This window comes from Giraffa tippelskirchi, chromosome 11 (assembly GCF_054371585.1).
Source record: "Giraffa tippelskirchi isolate mGirTip1 chromosome 11, T2T-mGirTip1v1.2.pri, whole genome shotgun sequence".
Classification (NCBI taxonomy): domain Eukaryota; kingdom Metazoa; phylum Chordata; class Mammalia; order Artiodactyla; family Giraffidae; genus Giraffa; species Giraffa tippelskirchi.
Window position 1 is genome coordinate 12243376 of NC_137285.1, and position 9926 is coordinate 12253301.

A 9926-nucleotide genomic window follows, 5' to 3' on the forward strand; every position below is an offset into this window, starting at 1 on the left:
TAACATTCTTGATATCAACTACAAGTTTTACAAAACTTATGCATATATATATATATTTATATATATGTCTTCATTTTGCAATAACTTGGAAACGTCTAATAGGTAGATTTGTTTTTTCCTGGAAGAAAACCTCTTAAGTTTGTGAAAATGCGTGCCCACTGCCGCGCTACAAATATAGGGGCATATTCCTGAGATGGGAAGGGCAGAGGAGAGAGGAGATGGAAAAGCCAGGAAGGCCATCGAAATCCCAGAGAAGGGTTTCAGCGACGTGCACGTATCTCTCCAGGTCAAGACACCTACTTCCAGCCCTCTGACACCCTATTTAAAAATCGTCAAGGTCTACAGAGGACGCCTTGAGCGCCCAGGGCGCCCGGGTGAAGGGCGCAGACCGAGAGGCGAGGCTTCACCCTCGGCTGGGGCCCAGCTTTCAGCCAGGCGAGCCCGCTGCTCCCCGCGCCCTCCCGGCTCAGGCCCGCGCGCTCCCCGCCGCCGGCCGGGGCCGCGCCAGTTCTCCAGGCCCCGGACGCCAGACAAACGGTGCGGCGCGCGGGGCTGGGGCGGCGACGCAGAGGAGGCGGGCGGAGGCGAAGGCTACGGCAGATCTGAAGAGGGGTCAAGCCATCGCTCATGCCGGCCTGAAGCGGCCGCTGACCCGGCCCTTAATGAGGCGTTCAGACCGAGTTTACACCTCATGCAGCAGGAAAGGAAGGATCTGGACCCTTGTTCGCTGACCCCAAAGAACCGGATCTTTACGACTCCCCTATTCCCATGGATTCAAAAATCCTATGGCCATAAAGATAATCGTCACAATACAGAGGATGGAAATACACTGGCATTTGGGGAGGCATGGCAGAGAAGGGTGGAATTGAACGGGGATAAAAAGAAAAAGGGTAATTATGGGCATTGCCCCCCCTTCCTCCTCCGCCTCAACCCCTTAAAAGAGGGGCTTTGGCTTCTGCAAAGGGTCCCGAGGCCCTTCTTACCTGCTGAGTGAAAGCCGCCTGCGGGGACGACGGAGACTTGCTGGGGGCCCCTAGCGCGCTCTCGGGTTTGGAGTCACACGGTAGATCCTTGGCGTCTGGTTCCAGGGGTGTGTGAGCCAGGCCAAAGCCCTCGTCTGCGTCGGCCATGGTGATCCCGGGGCCCTGCGACCGCTCGGGGTCCTGCTCTGAGAACAGGAAGGCCAGCGACAGACAGACGAGAGAGGGGCGCAGAGAGAAAAAGAGAAGGTTGGAAGCACAGTTCTGGTGACAGGAGGGGCAGTTACTAGGCTGCCACTCGCGGTCTCCAGCGCCCAGCACCTCCTTCCCCCGCTGAAGGAGGCTGCAGAAAGTCCTGTTATTCTTAGCATTACTATTACTTTATGACCACGCACAACCTCTTGCGAAAGCCCCGCGTCACAGCGGGAGGAGGCAAGGCCCGCATGTCCGCTGCGCAGGCTCCCCCGCGATAAGCGAGCTGCCCGTCAAATTTGTCTGGACTTCTGGAAGAGCCAATAAAGATAAGGCCTGGGTATTTTTGGAAGCCATTGGGTACGAACCCAAAACAAAACAAAACACAAACCTACTGCCCTTGTGAGAATTTTTTCTCTTCGTCAAATTACGGGAGGCCAGCAGAGCCCTGTTGATGAAAACTGGCAACAGGAGTACTCCCTACAGTAGCCAAAATGCCTGAAATAACCCGCCTCTTGCAAAAAATTGAAAAACACAGGAGGAGAAAGATCCGCAGATGAAGAGGCCAGGTCCTGAAAATTCACGTTCATCTTTTATCAGTTCCGGGCCTTAAACTTAGAAGTCCTTTAAGATTAAGAGTCCTCCCTTTTCCCCAATCGTAAGCAACGTGAAAAATAAAAAAGGAGTCAAACAGAAAGGTCGAGAAAGCGGTTGCGCTGCAGTTCGGAAGGAGGCGTGAGGCCGGGTGCCTGAAGCCAGCGCTGGGCCGCCGGCCTCCGGAGCGTGTTCCCCTCGTTTTTCTCGGCTCTCCAGCCCCAGCTGGGCGTTTTGTCGAGCAGCCTGGCTGAGGGGAGCTTCTCCGAGCTTCAGCCGGGCCTGGTTCGCTGTAACTGCAGGCCTAAGCTTGGGGCTGGCGACGCCAAAGCGGTTCCCGGATAAGTCCTGAGCTTCCGGCGTTGAACCCGCCACTGAGATCCGACGCGAGGCGCCGAATGGCCCAGGTTTTACAGGCATGTGAGGTCGGAACACGCAAAATAACAGCTGCAGAACGGTTCAAGCCCGGAGGAGCCTGCCCCATTCTCTGATCGTCTTCCAATCTCTTCTACGTTCCCAAGTAGGTATTTCCTCCCTCAAAACCCGGGAACGCTGGGAAGGAGGCGCAAGAAGTGCATCCCCCAATTTAGGAGCCTCTCCAGCGAAAGGCTGGATCCCACTCCCCCGATCTGCCGTGGCCGGAGACCCAGAAATGGTGCGGAGGAGATCGGCTTCTAAGCACGACTCCCAAGCCGCCTCCTTCACCACGCCCTTGGGGTTCGGGGGAGGCGGTGATGGGAGTCCCGAAGCCGGCTCACAACAAAAGAAAGCGGTGCTGGCGTCCCCACGTGCGCTACCCTGCACCCGCCGGCCGCGGGGACAATCCCACCCCGAGCCCTGGCCGAGGTCCGGGAGAGCTGGGGGGCTGGCGGGCCCGAACGAGATGCGGTTTGACAGAAGCAGGCCGCGCGTCCTGCAAACCTCCACGCCTCTCCCCCAGCCCCGGCCCCCCTCCTCGGCTCCACGCGCCGGGCAGCTCCGGGCCGCGGAAAATCGCTGCGAGCCAGGCCCTGCAGAATCCCCGGGCGAGGCTCGAGAGCCGCCTTGTGCGCCTCCCCGAGCCGCCACGGCCGGCGGGCTCCCTCCCCGGCCCCCCGGGACATTGGCGGAACGGTTACCTCGCTCGGTGAAGCCGGTGCATTCACCGCATTCCTTCTGACTCCTAGCAGGGAAGACGGCGGCGAGGCGGGGGCGCGGGCATGGTGGCTCCGGGGTCTACGGGGGAGACTGCTTCCCCGGACCGGCGGCAACCGCTGCCTACAAAGGAGCACCCACCGCGGGAGCCTCGCGGCCGCGACTGCCCACAATCCAACACACACCTCCTGCGCCGTGTGCTTGCTCTCCCTACAGGCTTCCAAGTTGTCAGGCGCCAGCAAGGCTCTCAAGAACGCCAAAACAGCAACTCCCGCAGCACCCCCAATAGTATAACCTCAGTGCCCGGTTCTCCCTTGCACCCCCAGGGAGGGAAAGCTGGGAGACAAGAGGGAGCCTGGGAATGGCTGAAGTCCTTGCTGAGCGCGGCTTTCAGGGTTAAAGTTCCGGAATCCTAGGTAAGAGTCTCTCCCTCTCTCTCTCCCCCTCTCCCTCTCTCTCTCTCTCTCTCAGAAATACAAGCAGACTCAGCTGAGCTCAGTGACGTTGGGCTGCCTCGATGCTTACAGAGTACAGAAATTGCCTATCCAACTAGCTCCCACTTCACGCTGCCTGCCTCTGTCTGTCCCTCTCTCCCTCCCTCCCTCTCTTCCTCCTCCCTCCCTCTCCCATCCCACTCCCTCCCCCAACCACCTTTTCCATTAGATTTCCCGAACACTCAAATCACAACACGAGTCTCAAACCCAGACCCCGAGAGCACCCCCCTCCTCTCCACCCCCTTCCCAACCTCCATCCATCTCGGCTTCTCTGAGCGAGGCTCGGTGGCTGCGAAAAATCCTGCACAAATCATCGCAAACCCGCTCGCCTTCTGCCCGGGGAAGTAATCTCGGTGTCGCAGGCGGTGCGGAGAACCCGAGTCTGAACGCACCAGGCGTGCACACACCCCGCCGAGAGCCTCCTCTGCAGCCTGGCCCGCGTTCTCTCTCTGCGGCTGACCTTAAGACAGGAGAGCTGCCTGACCTCGCCTGGCCCAGCTTGCCGCCGCTAGCCGCCCTGACATCTCCCCTCCACCCCACTCATCACCCCGACTCTCAGCGACTCCGGGGTGAAGGCAGGGTGAAGGTGCGTTAGGATGCGGGCCGAGATCAAAGATGCCCAGAAATCACCCTACCCGCTCCTACCCGCCCCCACCCCCCCCCAGAGCCACCAGACCTCCCTGGCTAGAGGTGTACACAGGCAAGTGCCCAGTTTTATTAAAATAATCAAACAGTCACTGGGGGCTGGCTGAGGTTTTCATCCCCACTCGGCTCCTCTCTCTGCCCTCCCCTTGTCTGAAATGTATTATTTGGAGGGTCGAGTTGAAGAGGTCAATAGAAGCGTAAACACAGTCAGTAGGTCTTAGCCTGAGCAGACCCAGCTTGGAAAATCAAGAATTAGTGCTTGGAACAAATGTCAGGGTTCCCGTTTTTATTTCTCTTCCATATCTCTATCACCCTGATCTTTACTCCAGCTCGGTCTAGAGATTCAGGCCTGCAGGCCAAGGTCTGGGGAGAAGGATGGAGGGAGGAGAACCACCCTGGAGATTGGAGATTGCCTCAGAAGACCACAGAAGTGTGATCTTCTGTGGCCCCTGGGAGCTACAATCCCAGGGCAGGCCTGACGCATCGCTGCAGAATTCCAGAGTGGAGGACTGTCCAACCCTAAAATCGGGGCAACCAGCGAGCAAACCAACCCCATCAGTCGCTCGAGTTCTCACTCCACCTTCCAGGTTTGCTTTCAAACAGCGTTTCGCCGAGACAGTTTATTTATTTGTGAAAACACCCTCACCCTTCCAAAATGTCAGCTCAGAGGACTTTGGGCTCACTCAGGGGGCGACCCTCGGCCAAAGATGGAAAACAAACATGGTTTTAGGAGGAGCCGGCATCTAAGCATCTCTGGCAGAAACGAAGGGGAAATCCAGAAAAAGCTCTCCAATCCCTTTAAATTCTTAGAGATTTGCGGATAAAAGAAATTCCCATAAATAATCTGCAGGCCCCTCCCGAGAGGGAGAATCTGTACTCTCCTGAGTAATTGCCTGGCCAGATTCACTTAGTTTGTGAAGTGCAGATCCTGCGGGCCACCGAGCAAAATTGGGATTTTGAAATCTCAAGGGAGAATATATTCGTGCCAGGTGACACTGGAAGGCAAAATGAGTGCATTCTTATCTAAATAGCGAAAAATCAGGAGGCTGGGAGAGGAGGCATTCGGCGGGGCCAAGTTGGGGCGGTTAGCCCAGGGTAAGGCAAGCAGGCCAGTGCTAAAGCAATCCCTATGCCCCCAACCCCAGAGCAACACTCACCTCCAAAAATCCTGCCTCTTCTTTCCAGCGCAGAAGCGGGGAGTGACGCCTCTCTGGGAAGGGTGTGTTCAGGTGGAGAGTTTGGAAAGGAACCCCCCAAAAGAGACCCCTTTTAGGCCAAGCCTTCTTCCAGCGGCTGTCAAGAGTAGTAAGGTACCTCCCAGCTCGAAGTTGGTTTGTGGTCCTCGACAAATTAAATATTACTGTTTATTACCAGGCATACCCCAATAAAATAAAGAGGCGACCAGGCGATACGGACTATCTCACCAGCCGCTGCACCTATAGGACGTGGAGACGTCACGAGTCACGCAACCGGCCCGCGCGCTGTCACGCTCGATTGGGGGGCAGCGGCGGGATGTTGATTTCTAGAATCCTCGACTTCCCCTACGACTCCCACCAGGGGTCTGCGCAACCACAAGTCCCAGACGCCTGGGCCAGGGGAAAAATAAAGAAATAAACAAATTCAACGCTCTCTGGAGAAATGGGGGTGGCGGACACCATCCACAAATAGAGCCAAGATCGATTTTCTTAGGGAGGGAGGAGGGGAGCTTTGGGCGAAGGGAGGTGAGAATCCCACCTCAGCCCAAGGATTAGAAAGAAATCGAGTTGGAGGGGGAGGGGGGGCAGGAATCGAGGTCTCCTGAAGGAGGTTAAGAGAATCTTTTTTTCCCCCCTAATTTTCCCAGGAGGAGCTCTCAGCATTGGCGTATTGAGGCGCCTCTATAGCTGGTTAAGTTTGGGACACGATAACTCAATGCCCGCTTGCAGACGTGCATAGAAGTAATTACTGGGTTATCGCAGAGAGGAAAAGAGAGAGACGTTAGGACGAAGAGAGAGTCGTCCCCAGTGTTTCTGGCTGAGAAAAAGCCGCATTCTGCAAATCCTCCTTTAGCTGGGTCTGGGGATGCAACTAGTCCCAGCGTGGCCTAGCGGGGGCGGGGTGCGATTGAGTGGTGGAGGAGGGGGGTGGAGAAGGGTGATTTCTGTAGAGAAAAATTGCAGTGCCGGATCCTGTAGAAGGACGAGGGGCTCTATTTTGTTTTGTAGTAACGATCATTATTATTATTGGTCTCATCAGTGGGCATAACTTCTAAGCAGCCCCGTGGCGGATGCGCATAAGTCTTTGCGCGCAGCTGGAAATGCACTGGGTCCAGGGGCGAAACGTACCCCATAGACGCCCCCGTCGGCGCCGAGAGGAGAGCTAGGCCTACCCGACTCGGAGCGATCCAGCAGTCCGGCCTTCCGGAAAGGGTAAGTTCCCCGCCGAGGGGCTCCGAGGGAGCCCGAACTTCGGAATCTGGACTCGCCCCCCAGCTTCGGGGTTCGAGCCTGGGTTTCCGCGCGCGCCCAGCCCCCAGGGCTTTCCGAAGCATGGCCTGGCTCCAGGCCCCGTCCATCTGGGGCTGGAGCGGCAGCAAAACGTGCAGGAAGGCAGTCGACCGAACAGCCTCTGGAGCTAAGGTCAAGCCCGCGGGGAAACCAAGCAGTGGTTTTCAGCGCCGGACGCGGGCGCCCCGGCCAGTCTGGCCTCAGACTCTGCGGCTTCCAGTAAACAGAACCCGCGTGCCTTCTCTCCGTCAGGCCCCAAGAACTTTCCCGAGCATCGCTTTCATTTCCCAAATTATTAACAATTATCTTTTACCCAATGCAAGGCCCTTTGGGTGCAGCCTTTGCGCCGGCGGATGCCCAAGAGCGCAACCCGAAATCCTTCGCCCCAAACCTGGAGACGGGTTCCCATTTGACCTCTGGGCCGAGGTGAGCCGGAAACGGAGGCCTGGGCCCCGAAGGGGAAAGCGAAACTCCGAGCGGAGCGAGCTCTTTTCCGTTGAGTTCCTTTCTCTCGCATCCTCAGCGCGGGCCCCGCAATTACCGGACCGACTCACAGAAGATTCCGCAGGCTCACCTTCCGAACCCGCTGTCCCAGAGGGTCCGGAGGCCGCACCGCGGATAGAATAAACCGAAGACCTCAGCTAGAGTTGAGAAGCTCCATTCTTTCCCCAATCACTGGACACTTAACTGGAAAGAGAGACTTGGAGATACAACCTTCCTCCCTTCTTTCGGAGGACTGAGGCTTTTCCCAACCGCCCCCAGCTCGGTTTTCTCCCGAAATGTGTTTTCCTCATTTTGCAAAATTCCTGCCCAGATTGTAATATTACCATGCCTAGGAGAACAGAGCTTCCCAGTTAAAAAATCGAAAACAATAAAACTAGGGAGCCCGCTGTGAATCTTTTTCCTTCACTCTTGCCTCCTACTTTTAAGAAAGCCCAATCCCAAACCGCCGTCTTTCTTTCCTCCCGGAAGAGAACTCGCTTAAGAATTCAGTGTTTCCGTTTCTCCCCCGACGTGTCCCCGCCTGACTCGGATCGCTATGGAAGGCAGAAAGTAGGGAGAAGTGCGGATAGGGCTGGGAAAATTAGTAAGAACTGTAACAACAGTGGAAATGATGGCAAAAGTTAACTTTGATCAACTCGTTTTGCGGGAAAAAAAAGAGACTGAGGGTGGGAAAATCTCTCCTTTCTCAGGGGGTCACTTTGCCTGCTGCCTACTTAAATCTGGCTTTATTATGTTTTTCCCAAGACTTTAGTATCGTCCTTCCCAATGTCTTCTTCAGTTCTGGGTTTCCTGCCTTTTGACCTGAAGTATTCGGGAATACTGGCGGTTATTATTATTTCAGAATATCCAGTATTCTCCAATATTTCCACCAAGAATTAGCACTGCTACCTACTTTATCAATTAGGCGTGTTGATGTTGTTTCTTGTGCTTTGGAAATATCTGTCCCCACTCCCTCAAATTTGGGGGATGAGACCCCTCCCCAGGACCACCACCACCCCCATCAGGTTAATGAAATAAGAAATGCCTGTGGGAACATCATTCTAGAGACTCAGCGGAGCTCAGTGCTGGAGATTCCCAAGGTCCGAAAGATTGGAGAAGGGAGTATTACACTTCGGATGCAAAGGAGCCCCAGATCTTGCCCTCCTCTGATTTGGCAAGTCCACAGTGGAAGAGAAGGGTGAGGGTCTTGAGCTGCGAAAGCCTGGAACAACCCCGCTCCCCAGCCCCATCCCGTAGGCCGCCCTGAGCCTGAAAACTTCAACTGTATCTGCAGAAAGGCCTCTGCATTTAGCCACCACGTCTGTAGTCAGAATGTCCCCACAGTCCCCAGAAGAAGTGGTGGTGGTGGTGGGGGAACAGACTGCATTCCAGGGCTCTGGCTCTGTAAAGATAGAGATTTAGGGTAATACCTCCAGGTCTGGGATGCAGACAGTGGGGTGGGGGGTGCTGTCTGGATAACCCCCTCCCTCAACTGGAGGGTGCAATGGAAACTTGGGAGCTCGCTGCTCTCCGGAGCTCTGGAAAGACAAATTTTCTTTGGCAAAAGGAACGGTGTCGCGCTGTCGACAAGGCAGACTATTTTTCTTGTTTCCTCACAAGGAGGGAGGGGGCAGAAAAGAAAGCAAGAAAGAAAGGGAAATTAAATCCACACGTGTTAAGCTTGCTCAAAGGGCCAAATTCAAAACCAGAGACAAAACTCTGGAGTCCTCCAGTGCTGGCAGCCCGAGGGGCCTCTTTCCAACCAGCCTCCTGGAGCCCAGCGTCCCCACCAGAGAGAATTCGATCCTATGTTTCATAAAGCATTTTATTTAAGGGGGAAGGGACATGGTTTCTCTCTGTCTACCTGCGGAGAGGCAGAACATGTAGCAGAGAAAAAGAGAGATGGCCCGTTGGTGAGAATAATTAGCTCTTTTAAGAAAGGCCAGCTTGCCTTCTCCCAGTCAACCCAGTGATTCAGGTCATAGTCACCCTATGGCCAAAGTGAGCCAGGCCAGTGATATGGGAGATCCCTAAATTCTTATCAAGCCTTGGGCCTACCTGTTTTAAGAGAAACTTAAAGGCTGTTTTATGCACCGGGAATAGGCAAGTTCATTTGCGGAGCTAAGCCTCCTCTTCTCTTTCGGGGAGAAACTTCCGGAAAAACGACCTGTGCGGGGGTAGAAGGGGGTGGAGGATGGAGGAGGCCACCCCGCCTGGAGCTGCGAGTGAAAACTCTCGTAATGACCTTGAGGAGGTGAAGGGAGGCGGGTGGGGGGTGCGGATGACGCGGGCCGGCCAAACCCCAAACTGGAAGGATCCGTCACCAAAACGATTGCTTGGTCGAGACCTCTAATTTTTCTTCCCTTTCAGCTCGGGCCGCGAGTGCCGCAGCGGGTCTCCTCTGGCCTCCTGGTGCTGGATTTCTGGCTTCTGGGGGCAGCCCCGACAGAAGGGTCCGGAAGTAGGGACCCCGAACACCTCACTCCCCTACCACAGCCACAATCACATCCGCAAAACACTGCGGTGAAACCGACAGAGGCGGGCCGTGGGGTGCGTCTGACAGGTTCTTAGTGGAAAAGTTCCCCGGCAATTGTTTCCTCAAGGGCCCTGGGTTTCCTGGTCGCTATGGCAACCCCGAGTCCCCCCCCTCGAACGCTCTCGACCACCGGGCGCCCAGAGGACAATTGCCGCACACTTTGGCCGCGCGCTCTGAGGCCTGCAAGGCGCTTCCGCCCTTTGCTCTGGGCTTTCCGGAGCCTCTTCTGTGGATTCAACACGGCAGGGATTGAAAAACTCCTCTCTTTTTTTTTAAACGGGGGAGAAAATAAAGGATTTCATAGAATCTCTGCCGGGTCGGTTCGGGTCTCCAGCAAAAGCTCCCACTTTTGAACTGAGAGCGATGACTTCTGAGATGCGCT

General features: G+C 55.7%; 1 protein-coding gene and 2 long non-coding RNA genes across 3 annotated transcripts in view; 2 read left to right on the plus strand and 1 right to left on the minus strand.

Annotated features, from left to right (window-relative positions):
- The window catches only part of TBX5 (T-box transcription factor 5), a 48989-nt gene extending 47014 nt beyond the window's left edge, over nt 1-1975 (minus strand). Inside the window, exon 1 of the mRNA XM_081538304.1 lies at nt 984-1975. Within this exon, the coding sequence (XP_081394430.1) occupies nt 984-1130 (147 nt within the window). The 5' untranslated portion in view covers nt 1131-1975. The remainder of the gene's footprint in view (nt 1-983) is intronic.
- LOC145525444 (uncharacterized) lies at nt 1447-5658 on the plus strand. The gene is made up of 4 exons (XR_014068212.1): nt 1447-2286; nt 3117-3316; nt 4369-4626; nt 5414-5658. It is a non-coding gene; the product is annotated as an uncharacterized LOC145525444 (long non-coding RNA).
- Nucleotides 5659-6158: 500 nt separating this feature from the next.
- Nucleotides 6159-7421, plus strand: LOC145525446 (uncharacterized). Its single transcript, XR_014068213.1, has 3 exons — nt 6159-6447; nt 6849-6951; nt 7049-7421. It is a non-coding gene; the product is annotated as an uncharacterized LOC145525446 (long non-coding RNA).
- Nucleotides 7422-9926: the final 2505 nt, after the last annotated feature.